Source organism: Podarcis raffonei, chromosome Z (assembly GCF_027172205.1).
Source record: "Podarcis raffonei isolate rPodRaf1 chromosome Z, rPodRaf1.pri, whole genome shotgun sequence".
Classification (NCBI taxonomy): domain Eukaryota; kingdom Metazoa; phylum Chordata; class Lepidosauria; order Squamata; family Lacertidae; genus Podarcis; species Podarcis raffonei.
In genome coordinates this window covers 346957-359456 of record NC_070621.1, presented here as the reverse complement: position 1 = coordinate 359456, position 12500 = coordinate 346957, and the positions used below count along the sequence as shown (strand labels likewise).

At 49.1% G+C, this 12500-nt stretch overlaps 1 protein-coding gene across 1 annotated transcript in view; it reads right to left on the bottom strand.

The window, feature by feature from the left end:
• The window catches only part of FAM166A (family with sequence similarity 166 member A), a 27809-nt gene extending 22816 nt beyond the window's left edge, over positions 1-4993 (bottom strand). The window contains exons 1-3 of the mRNA XM_053374827.1: positions 4929-4993; positions 3689-3767; positions 3498-3610 (exon numbers count right to left, since the gene is read on the bottom strand). Coding sequence (XP_053230802.1) covers positions 3498-3610; positions 3689-3767; positions 4929-4993 — 257 coding nt within the window. The remainder of the gene's footprint in view (positions 1-3497; positions 3611-3688; positions 3768-4928) is intronic.
• Positions 4994-12500: the final 7507 nt, after the last annotated feature.

The following is a 12500-nucleotide window of genomic DNA, read 5'->3' as shown; positions in this document are numbered from 1 at the left end:
CAAGATCCACAAAGAAAGAGGGAGATCTGAATAGAAAGAGATCTGGAAAGAAATGGGGAAATCTGGAAAGAAAGAAGGAGATCTGGAAAGAAAGAAGGAGATCTGCAAAGAAATAGGAAGATCAAGATCCACTATGAAATAGGTAGATCTGGAAAGAAAGAGATCTGGAAAGAAATAGGAAGATCAAGATCCACAAAGAAAGAGGGAGATCTGGAAAGAAAGAGGGAGATCTGAATAGAAAGAGATCTGGAAAGAAATGGGGAAATCTGGAAAGAAAGAAGGAGATCTGGAAAGAAAGAAGGAGATCTGCAAAGAAATAGGTAGATCTGGAAAGAAAGAGATCTGGAAAGAAATAGGAAGATCAAGATCCACAAAGAAAGAGGGAGATCTGGAAAGAAAGAAGGAGATCTGCAAAGAAATAGGTAGATCTGGAAAGAAAGAGATCTGGAAAGAAATAGGAAGATCAAGATCCACAAAGAAAGAGGGAGATCTGAATAGAAAGAGATCTGGAAAGAAATGGGGAAATCTGGAAAGAAAGAAGGAGATCTGGAAAGAAAGAAAGAGATCTGGAAAGAAATAGGAAGATCAAGATCCACAAAGAAAGAGGGAGATCTGAATAGAAAGAGATCTGGAAAGAAATGGGGAAATCTGGAAAGAAAGGAGATCTGCAAAGAAAGAAGGAGATCTGCAAAGAAATAGGTAGATCTAGAAAGAAAGAGATCTGGAAAGAAATAGGAAGATCAAGATCCACAAAGAAAGAGGGAGATCTGGTAAGAAAGAGGGAGATCTGAATAGAAAGAGATCTGGACAGAAATGGGGAAATCTGGAAAGAAAGAAGGAGATCTGGAAAGAAATAGGAAGATCAAGATCCACAAAGAAAGAGGGAGATCTGGAAAGAAAGAGGGAGATCTGAATAGAAAGAGATCTGGAAAGAAATGGGGAAATCTGGAAAGAAAGAAGGAGATCTGCAAAGAAAGAGGGAGATCTGGAAAGAAAGAGATCTGGAAAGAAATAGGAAGATCAAGATCCACAAAGAAAGAGGGAGATCTGGAAAGGAAGAGGGAGATCTGAATAGAAAGAGATCTGCAAGGAAATATAGATCACGATATGCAAAGAGATAGGTGGATTGTGATCCGCAGATAAATAGGTGGATCTGCAAAGAAACAGGTGGATCTGCAAGGAAATAGGGAGATCTGGATGGAAATAGATCTGCAAATCAGTAGGTTGATCTGCAAGGAAATAGGTAGATTGCCATATGGAAAGAAAGAGATCTGCAAAGAAAGAAGCAGATCTCTCCAAAGAAATAGGGAGATGTGGAATTAATAGGGAGATCTGCAAAGAAATAAGTAGATCTGCAAGGAAATAAGTAGATCTGCAAGGAAATAAGTAGATCTGCAAGGAAATAGATGGTGATCCGCAAGGAAATAGGTAGATCTGGAAAGAAAGAAGTAGATCTGCAAGGAAATAAGTAGATCTGCAAGGCAATAGGTGGATCGGCAAAGAAATAGGGAGATCTGCAATTAATAGGGAGATCTGGAAAGAAAGAAGTAGATCTGCAAAGAAATAGGTAGATCTACAAAGAAATAGATTGCGATCCGCAAAAAAATAGGTAGATCTGGAAAGAAATGAGGAGATCTGGAAAGAAAGATCTGCAAGGAAATAGGTAGATCACGATCAGCAAAGAAATAGGTGGATCTGCAAAGAAATAGGTAGATCTACAAGGAAATAGATCGCGATCCGCAAGGAAATAGGTAGATCTGCAAGGAAATAGACGGCGATCCGCAAAGAAATAGGTAGATCTGGAAAGAAAGGAGATCTGGAAAGAAAGAAGTAGATCTGCAAGGAAATAGGTAGATCACGATCCGCAAAGAAATAGGTGGATCTGCAAAGAAAGAGGTAGATCTCTAAGGAAATAGATCGTGATCTGCAAGGAAATAGGTAGATCTACAAGGAAATAGATCGCGATCCGCAAAGAAATAGGTGGATCTGCAAGGAAATAGACGGCGATCCGCAAATAAATAGGTAGATCTGGAAAGAAATGAGGAGATCTGGAAAGAAAGAAGTAGATCTGCAAGGAAATAGGTAGATCGCAATCAGCAAAGAAATAGGTGGATCTGCAAAGAAATAGGTAGATCTACAAAGAAATAGATCGCGATCCGCAAAGAAATAGGTAGATCTGGAAAGAAATGAGGAGATCTGGAAAGAAAGAAGTAGATCAACAAGGAAATAGATCGCGATCCGCAAAGAAATAGGTAGATCTGCAAGGAAATAGGTAGATCTGCAAGGAAATAGATCCCTGGGATCATCCGGACCAACCCGGTGGGAGGAAGCGAATGGGGAGCATATGGAATGATGGGAAATGTGATTTATATGCTGCCTGGGAGACGGAGGATCCGGAAAGAAATGGGGAGATCTAGAAAGAAATGGGGAGATCTGGAAAGAAATAGATCTGCAACGAAATGGGGATCTACAAAGAAAGAGGTAGATCACGATATGCAGGGAAATGGGGAGATCTGGAAAGAAATGGGGAGATCTGGAAAGAAAGAAGTAGATCTGAAATATATATAGAAATATAGATATATAAAATTATATATATATATATTTCTCCCTCACCCTGGGATATAATAATAATAATAATAATAATAATAATAATAATAATAATAATAATGTAAACTCACCCCAGAATATAATAATAATAATAATAATAATAATAATAATAATAATAATAATAATAATAATAATAATAATAATATAAACTCACCCCGGGATATAATAATAATAATAATAATAATAATAATAATAATAATAATAATAATATAAACTCACCCCGGGATATAATAATAATAATAATAATAATAATAATAATAATAATAATAATAATGTAAACTCACCCCAGAATATAATAATAATAATAATAATAATAATAATAATAATAATAATAATGTAAACTCACCCCAGAATATAATAATAATAATAATAATAATAATAATAATAATAATAATAATAATAATATAAACTCACCCCGGGATATAATAATAATAATAATAATAATAATAATAATAATAATAATAATAATGTAAACTCACCCCAGAATATAATAATAATAATAATAATAATAATAATAATAATAATAATAATAATATAAACTCACCCCGGGATATAATAATAATAATAATAATAATAATAATAATAATAATAATAATAATAATGTAAACTCACCCCAGAATATAATAATAATAATAATAATAATAATAATAATAATAATAATGTAAACTCACCCCAGAATATAATAATAATAATAATAATAATAATAATAATAATAATAATAATAATAATAATGTAAACTCACCCCAGAATATAATAATAATAATAATAATAATAATAATAATAATAATAATAATAATAATGTAAACTCACCCCAGAATATAATAATAATAATAATAATAATAATAATAATAATAATAATAATAATAATAATAATAATAATATAAACTCACCCCGGGATATAATAGGGTTCCTGTGGCAAGAACCTCTCCTTCCCGACCGACGCCATCTTGCCCTGGGGGGCACCTTTGGGTGCTGGTCTTGCCTCCCCTTCAACTCCCCTGGGCTACCATTGTGACGCTTCACCTGTGTGACATCGGCCTGAAATTCAACCTTTAAAACTAGTCTGAAAAATGCGCCTTACCTGTTGGATTTCTGGATGAAAATTGGCTTTACCAGTGAGATTTCTGCCTGAAAATGGGCTTTTCCGGTGAGATTTCTGCCTGAATTAATGGGAATTTAGATATTAAAGGGGAGTCTGAAAAATTGGCTTTTCCGGTGGGATTTCTGCCTGAAAATCGGCTTAACCGGTGAGATTTCTGCCTGAATTAATGGGATTTTATGTATTAAATGGAGGGAAAGCTTTGCGCTCTACCTGGTGGATTGTGGCCTGAAACCGGCCTGGAAAATTGGCTTTTCCTGTGGGATTTCTGCCTGAATTAATGGCAATTTAGATCTCATTGTGAAACTTCACCTGTGTGACATCGGCCTGAATTTCAACCGGTAAAACTAGGGTGAAAATTGGCTTTACCTGTGTGATTTCTGCCTGAATTAAGGGGAATTTAGATATGAAGGGGACCCTGAAAAACTGGCTTTACCTGTGAGATTTCTGCCTGAATTAATGGGAATTTAGGTATTAAGGGGAGGAAAACGATCGCGCTCTACCTGGTGAATTGCAGCCTGAATTAATGGGGATTTCGATTTGGGAGGGAAGCTTCACCTGTGTGACATCGGCCTGGAGTTCAACCTGTAAAGCTAGTCTTAAAAATTGGCTTTACCTGTGAGATTTCTGCCTGAATTAATGGGAAATTTAGATATTCAATGGAGGGAAAGATTTGCGCTCTACCTGGTGGATTGTGGCCTGAATTAATGGGATTTAGGTATGAAGGGGAGTCTGAAAAATGGGCTTTACCTGTGGGATTTCTGCCTGAATTAATGGGGATTAAGTATTAAGGGGAGGAAAAGATTCGCGCTCTACCTGGTGGATTGCGGCCTGATCTGTTGGTGAATTGCAGCCGGTAGTCAGAAGTTCAACAGGTGAAGCTGGCCTGGAAAATGGGCTTTACCTGTGAGATTTCTGCCTGAATTAACGGGGATTTAGGTAGTAAGGGGAGGAGAAGATCCGCGCTCTACCTGGTGGATTGCGGCCTGATCTCATTCAACTGGTGAGGCTGGCCTGAAAAATTGGCTTTACCTTTGAGATTTCTGCCTGAATTAATGGGAAATTTAGATATCAGTGGGGGAAACTGTTGCGCTCTACCTGGTGGATTTCTGCCTGAATTAATGGGAAATTTAGATATTAAGGGGAGGAAAAGCTTCGCGCTCTACCTGGTGGATTGCAGCCTGATCTGTTGAGGAATCGCTGCCTGACCCTTGCGCTCTACCTGGTGGATTGCGGCCTGATCTGTTGGGGAATCACTGCTTGATCTTTGCGCTCTACCTGGTGCATTGCTGCCTGATCTACCTGGTGAATTGCTGCCTGATCTATTGATGAATCTGCTCTACCTGATGAATTCCTGCCTGATCTATTGATGAATCTGGTTACCTGGTGAATTCCTGCCTGATCTACTGATGAATCTGCTCTACCTGATGAATTGCTGCCTGATCTACCTGGTGAATAGCAGCCTGATCTACTGATGAATTCTTGCCTGAGCTACCTGGTGAATTTCAGCCTGATCTGCTGATTAATCTGCTCTACCTAATGAATTTCTGCCTGATCTACTGATGAATCGCTGCCTGATCTACCTGGTGAATTCCTGCCTGATCTATTAATGAATCTGGTAAACCTGTTGAATTCCTGCCTGATCTATTGATGAATCTTGTATACCTGTTGAATTCCTACCTGGTCTGCCTGTTGAATTCCTGCCTGATATACTGATGATTCTGCTCTACCTGTTGAATTCCTGCCTGATCTACCTGGTGAATTCCTGCCTGATCTACTGATGAATCTGCTCTACCTGTTGAATTCCTGCCTGATCTATTGATGAATCTGGTATACCTGTTGAATTCCTACCTGATCTGCCTGTTGAATTCCTGCCTGATCTACAGATGATTCTGCTCTACCTGATGAATTCCTGCCTGATCTACTGATGAATCTGGTATACCTGTTGAATTCCTACCTGATCTACCTGTTGAATTCCTCCCTGATCTATTGAAGAAACACTGCCTGATCTACCTGATGAATTTCTGCCTGATCTACTGATGAATCTGCGCTACCTGATGAATTTCTGCCTGATCTACTGATGAATCTGCTCTACCTGATGAATTGCTGCCTGGTCTATTAATGAATCAGCTTTATCTGATGAATTGCTGCCTGATCTACTGATGAATCTGCTCTACCTGGTGAATCGCTGCCTGATCTACCTGGTGAATAGCAGCCTGATCTACTGATGAATTCCTGCCTGCTCTACCTGGTGAATTCCTGCCTGATCTACCTGGTGAATTCCTGCCTGATCTATTGATAAATTCCTGTCTGATCTACCTGTTGAATTCCTGCCTGATCTGGATTCCTCCCCTAGAATCCCCTTGGGAAGCTTGACCTGTGTGACATCGGCCTGCCGGCAGGCAGGAATTCAACTGGTGAAGCTATTTGGGATTTCTCCCTAAAGCCTCGCGCTCTACCTGGTGAATTCCTGCCCGCCAGCCTTGCGATCGAGGAGGAAGCGGGCAGGAATCCCACTGGTGCAACTCGGTGGGGGGGAAGACAGGTAGAAATCTCACCGGTGGAGCTCCGGGCGGAAATCCCACCGGTGAAGCTAGCATTGGAAATTTGGGTGGGTTTGTAGGCGGAAATCTCACCGGCGAAGCTAGCACTGGGAAATGGGTTGCCAGGAGACGGGCGGAAGTCGCACCGGTGCAGCTAGTATTGGGAATGATGGGGGGAAATGGCCTGCAGTTCCCAAGCTTGCCAGCAGACAGGCAGAAATCCCAACGGTGCAGCTAGTATTGCCGGCAAGGTTCCCAAATAGCCAAAGGAGTGCTTTGCCAGGCAGGAATCGCACCGGTGCAGCTTGGTGGGAAAAGCCAGGTAGAAATCCCCTTGGTGGAGTTTGGTTGGAGTTGTGGGCGGGAATCCCACCGGTGAAGCTGGTGCTGGGAAATGGGGTGCCAGGGCGGCCAGCAGACAGGCGGAAATCACAATGGTGCAGCCAGGATTGCCGGCAACCTTAGTCAGGTTCCCAAGCAGGACAAAGGAGTGCTTTGGCAGGCAGGAATCGCACCGGTGCAGCTTCGTGGGAAAAGCCAGGTAGAAATCCCCTTGGTGGAGTTCGGACGTGGGCGGAAATCACACCGGTGAAGCTACTGCTGGGAAATTGGGGGACGGCCTGCAGTTCCCAAGCTTGCCAGGCAGGAACCGGTGCAGCTTGGGGGGAAAGCCAAAGCAGGGATTTGCCAGGCAGGAATCGCACTGGTGCAGCTTGCTGGGAAAAGCCAGGTAGAAATCCCACCGGCGGAGTTTGAATGGAGGTCTGGGCGGAAATCCCACCGGTCAAGCTAGCGCTGGGAAATTGCCAGCAGACGGGCAGAAATCTCACTGGTGCAGCTAGTATTGGAAATTGGGGGGGCTGCCTGCAGTTCCCAAAGGGGCCAGCAAAATCCTGCCTGCTCTACTTGTTGAATTCCTGCCTGATCTACCTGGTGAATTCCTGCCTGATCTATTGATGGTTGGGAAAGCCAGGTAGAAATCCCACCGGTGGAGTTTGGGTGGCGTTCCGGGCGGAAATCCCACAGGTGAAGCTAGTGCTGGGAAATGGGGTGCCAGGGAGGCCAGCAGACAGGCGGAAATCACAATGGTGCAGCTAGTATTGGGAATTTGGGTGGAGTTGCAGGCAGAAACCCAACCAGTGAAGCTAGCGCCGTGAAGTTGACAGGAGACGGGCGGAAATCCCAACGGTGAAGCTAGCATTGCTGTCAACCTTAGTCAGTTCCCAAACTTGCCAAAGAAGAGCTTTGGCAGGCAGGAATCCCACCGGTGCAGCTTGGTGGGAAAAGCCAGGTAGAAATCCCACCGGTGGAGTTTGGGTGGGGTTGCGGGCGGAAATCCCACAGGTGAAGCTAGCGCTGGGAAAGGTGAAGCTTCCTCTGGGAGGAAGCAGGCAGGAATAACACTAGTGCAGCTTGGTGGGAAAAACCAATGCAGTGCTTTGCCAGGCAGGAATCCCACCGGTGGAGTTTTGGTGGAGTTGCGAGCGGAAATCCCACCGGTGAAGGTAGGGCTGGGAAATGGGTTGCCAGCAGACGGGCAGGTATCCCACCGGTGCAGCTTGGTGAGAAAAGCCAAAGCAGGGCTTTGCCAGGCAGGAATCCCACCGGTGGAGTTTGGTTGGAGTTGCGGGCGGAAATCCCACTGGTGAAGCTACGCTGGGAAACGGGCTGCCAGCAGACGGGCGGAAGTAGCATTGGTGCAGCTAGTATTGGAGATTCCAGGAAGGAAGGAGGCAGGAATAACACCGGTGAAGATTGGTGGGGGAAAGCCAGGTAGAAATCCCACCGGTGGAGTTTGGGTGGAGTTGCGGGCGGAAATCCCACCGGCGAAGCTAGTATTGGGAAATGGCCAGCAGATGGGCAGGAATTGAACTGGTGAAGCTATTGGGGGGAATTTCTCCCTAAAGCCTTGCGCTCTACCTGGTGAATTCCTGCCTGCCAGCCTTGCTATTGAGGAGGAAGCGGGCAGGAATCCCACTGGTGCAACCCTGGTGAATTCCTGCCTGATCTTGACTCCGCCCTCTCAATGCGATTCCTCCCCTAGAATCACATTGGGAAGCTTGACCTGTGTGACATCGGCCTGCCGGCAGGCAGGAATTGGGCTGGTGAAGCTATTGGGGGGAATTTCTCCCTAAAGCCTTGCGCTCTACCTGGTGAATTCCTGCCTGCCAGCCTTGCGATCGAGGAGGAAGCGGGCAGGAATCCCACTGGTGCAACTCGGTGGGGGGAAGACAGGTAGAAATCTCACCGGTGGAGTTGCGGGCGGAAATCCCACCGGTGAAGCTAGCGATGGGGGGAACCGGCCTGCAGTTCTCAAGGTGGCCAGCAGAGGAAGGAGGCAGGCAGGAATCACACTGGTGAAGCTCGGTGGGGAAAGGCCAGGTAGAAATCCCACCGGTGGGGTTTGGGTGGAGTTGCGGGCGGAAATACCACTGGTGAAGCTAGCGCTGGGAAATGTGTTGCCAGGGTTGCCAACAGACGGGCGGAAATCCCACTGGTGAAGCTAGTATTGGAAATATGTGGCCAGCAGACAGGCAGAAATCCCACCGGTGAACCTAGCGTTGGGAAATGGGTTGCCAGCAGGCAGGCGGAAATCGCACTGGTGCAGCTCGGTGGGGAAAAGCCAGGTAGAAATCCCACCGGTGGAGTTTGGATGCAGGGGATACCGGGCGGAAATCCCACTGGCGAAGCTAGCGCTGGGAAATTGCCAGGAGACAGGCAGAAATCTCAATGGTGCAGCTACTATTGGGAATTTGGGGCCAGTGGCAGGCGGGAATCTCAGAGGTGAAGCTAGCTCTGGGAAATGGGCTGCCAGCAGACGGGCGGAAATCACACTGGTGCAGCTACTATTGGGAATTTGGGTGGACGGTCTGCAATTCTCAAGGTTGCCAGCCGAGGAAGGAAGCAGGCAGGAATAACACTGGTGCAGCTCGGTTGTGAAAGCCAGGTAGAAATCCCACCGGTGGGGTTTGGGTGGAGTTGCGAGCGGAAATACCACTGGTGAAGCTAGCGCTGGGAAATGGGTTGGCAGCAGACGGGCAGGTATCCCACCGGTGCAGCTTGGAGGAAAAGCCAAAGCAGGGCTTTGCCAGGCAGGAATAACACCGGTGCAGCTTGGTGCTGAAAAGCCAGGTAGAAATCCCACTGGTGGAGTTTGGATGGCTTTCCAGGCGGAAATCCCACTGGTGAAGCTAGCGCTGGGAAATGGCCAGGAGACGGGCGGAAATCCCCCTGGTGAAGCTAGTGCTGGGAAATGGGTTGCCAGCAGACGGGCAGGTATCCCACCGGTGCAGCTTGGTGGGAAAAGCCAAATATGGCTTTGCCAGGGAGAAATCCAACTGGTGAAGCTAGTGCTGTGAAATTGCCAGGAGACGGGCTTCACCAGTGGGATTTCCGCCTGTCTCCTGGCCATTTCCCGAGGAAGGAAGCAGGCAGGAATAACACTGGTGCAGCTCGGTGGGGGAAAGCCAGGTAGAAATCCCACCGGTGGGGTTTGGGTGGAGTTGCAGGCGGAAATCCCACTGGTGAAGCTAGCGCTGGGAAATGGCCAGGAGACGGGCGGAAATCCCACTGTAGAAGCTAGCGCTGGGAAATGGCCGGGAGACGGGCGGAAATCCCACTGGTGATGCTAGTGTTGGGAAATGGCCAGGAGACGGGCGGAAATCCCACTGGAGAAGCTAGCGCTGGGAAATGGCCAGGAGACGGGCGGAAATCCCACTGGTGAAGCTAGCGCTGGGAAATGGGCAGGAGACGGGCGGAAATCCCACTGGTGAAGCTAGCGCTGGGAAATGGCCAGGAGACGGGCGGAAATCCCACTGGTGAAGCTAGCGCTGGGAAATGGCCAGGAGACGGGCGGAAATCCCACTGGTGAAGCCAGTGCTGGGAAATGGCCAGGAGACGGGCGGAAATCCCACTGGTGAAGCCAGTGCTGGGAAATGGCCAGGAGACGGGCGGAAATCCCACTGGTGAAGCTAGCGCTGAGAAACGGCCAGGAGACGGGCGGAAATCCCACTGGTGAAGCTAGCGCTGGGAAATGGCCAGGAGACGGGCGGAAATCCCACTGGTGAAGCTAGCGCTGGGAAATGGCCAGGAGACGGGCGGAAATTGCAATGGTGAAGCTACTATTGGGAATTTGGGTGCAGTGGCAGGCGGGAAGCTCACGGGGGAAGCTAGTGCTGGGAAATGGGCTGCCTGCAGACGGGCGGAAATCGCACTGGGGCAGCTACTATTGGGAATTTGGGTGGACGGTCGGCAATGCGCAAGGTTGGGCTGCCGAGGATGGTAGCTGGCAAGGAATGACACCAGTGCAGCTCGGGGGGTTAGCCGCCGACAACAACCACCTGGGGAACTACCCAAAGAAGAAGAACAAGGGAAGAAATTGGGTTCCGGGCATTGCCGCACCGCTGGGGCCCTCCCGCGACCCGCCACGCGGCCGATCGAGAAGAGGACAAACGAAAGAAGATCGGAAAAGAAAGAAGAGGGAAAGAAAGGGCAGAACGAAGAAAAAGAAAAAATGGGAACAAGAAAAGAAGGGGCAAGAAAAGAAAGCAAAAATGGGAAAGGATAGAGCAACGAAGAAAAGAAGCAAGAAGACAGCCGCAAGCAGGGGCACGCAAGACCGCAAATGGGCCAGGCTCGAAGCCCCGAAGAAGAAAGAAGAGAGAAAAAATGCCAAGACCAGCGAGGGACAGAAGGCCAAGTCGAAAGAGAAAAAATGGGAAAAAGAAAAGTGGGAAAGGACTTCGCGCACACACAGAAGGGACAATAAAAAAGGCCCAACCAGCCAACCCTCCCTCCTCCCAGCCCTTCCCTCCTTCCCCCTCCCTCCTCCCTCTCCCCGCCCTGGTCCCTCCCCGCCCTCCCCCCTTTCCCCGGCACTCTCCCTCCTCCCCCCCTCCTCCCGCCTCCCCTCCTCTCTCCCCCCCTCACTCCCCCTCGCCCTACTATTTCCCCACGTTCCCCTCCCCTCCTCTTTCCCTCCCCTTCCCCCTACTCCCTCTCCCCCCCAATTTCCCCCTCCCCTATTTCCCCGTCAATCTCCCCCCCTTTCCCCCCCTCCCCCTCCCCTCTCCCCCCTCCTCCCTCTTCCCCTCCCCTCCTCCCTCCTCCCCCTCCCTTTTCCCTCCCCTTCCCTCCCCCCTTTCCCGTCACTCTCCCTCCTCCCCCTCCTCCCTCCTCCCTCCTCTCTCACCCCCCACTCCCCTCCCCTACTATTCCCACGTTCCCCTCCCCTCCTCTTTCCCTCCCCTTCCCCTACTCCCTCTCCCCCCCATTTCCCCTCCCCTATTTCCCCGTCAATCTCCCCTCCTTTTCCCCCACCCCCTTCCCCCCTCCCTCCCTTCCCCCCCTCCTCCCTCCTCCCCTCCCTTTTCCCTCCCCTCCCTCCCCCCTTTCCCCGTCACTCTCCCTCCTCCCCCCTCCTCCCTCCTCCCCTCTCTCTCTCCCCCCCCACTCCCCCTCCCCTCCTCTTTCCCTCCCCTTCCCCCTACTCCCTCTCCCCCCCAATTTCCCCCTCCCCTATTTCCCCGTCAATCTCCCCCTCCTTTTCCCCCACCCCCTTCCCCCTCCCCTCCCTTCCCCCCTCCTCCCTCTTCCCCCCTCCCCTCCTCCCTCCTCCCCCTCCCTTTTCCCTCCCCTCCCTCCCCCCTTTCCCCGTCACTCTCCCTCCTCCCCCTCCTCCCTCCTCCCCTCCTCTCTCCCCCCCCACTCCCCCTCCCCTACTATTTCCCACGTTCCCCTCCCCTCCTCTTTCCCTCCCCTTCCCCCTACTCCCTCTCCCCCCAATTTCCCCCTCCCCTATTTCCCGTCAATCTCCCCTCCTTTTCCCCCACCCCCTTCCCCCTCCCCTCCCTTCCCCCCTCCTCCCTCTTCCCCCCTCCCCTCCTCCCTCCTCCCCCTCCTTTTCCCTCCCCTCCCTCCCCCCTTTCCCCGTCACTCTCCCTCCTCACCCCTCCTCCCTCCTCCCTCCTCTCTCCCCCCCACTCCCCCTCCCCTACTATTTCCCACGTTCCCCTCCCCTCCTCTTTCCCTCCCCTTCCCCCTACTCCCTCTCCCCCCCATTTCCCCCTCCCCTATTTCCCCGTCAATCTCCCCCTCCTCCCTCCTCCCCCTCCCTTTTCCCTCCCCTCCCTCCCCCCTTTCCCCGTCACTCTCCCTCCTCCCCCCCTCCTCCCTCCTCCCTCCTCTCTCCCCCCCACTCCCCCTCCCCTCCTCTTTCCTCCCCTTCCCCCTACTCCTCTCCCCCCAATTTC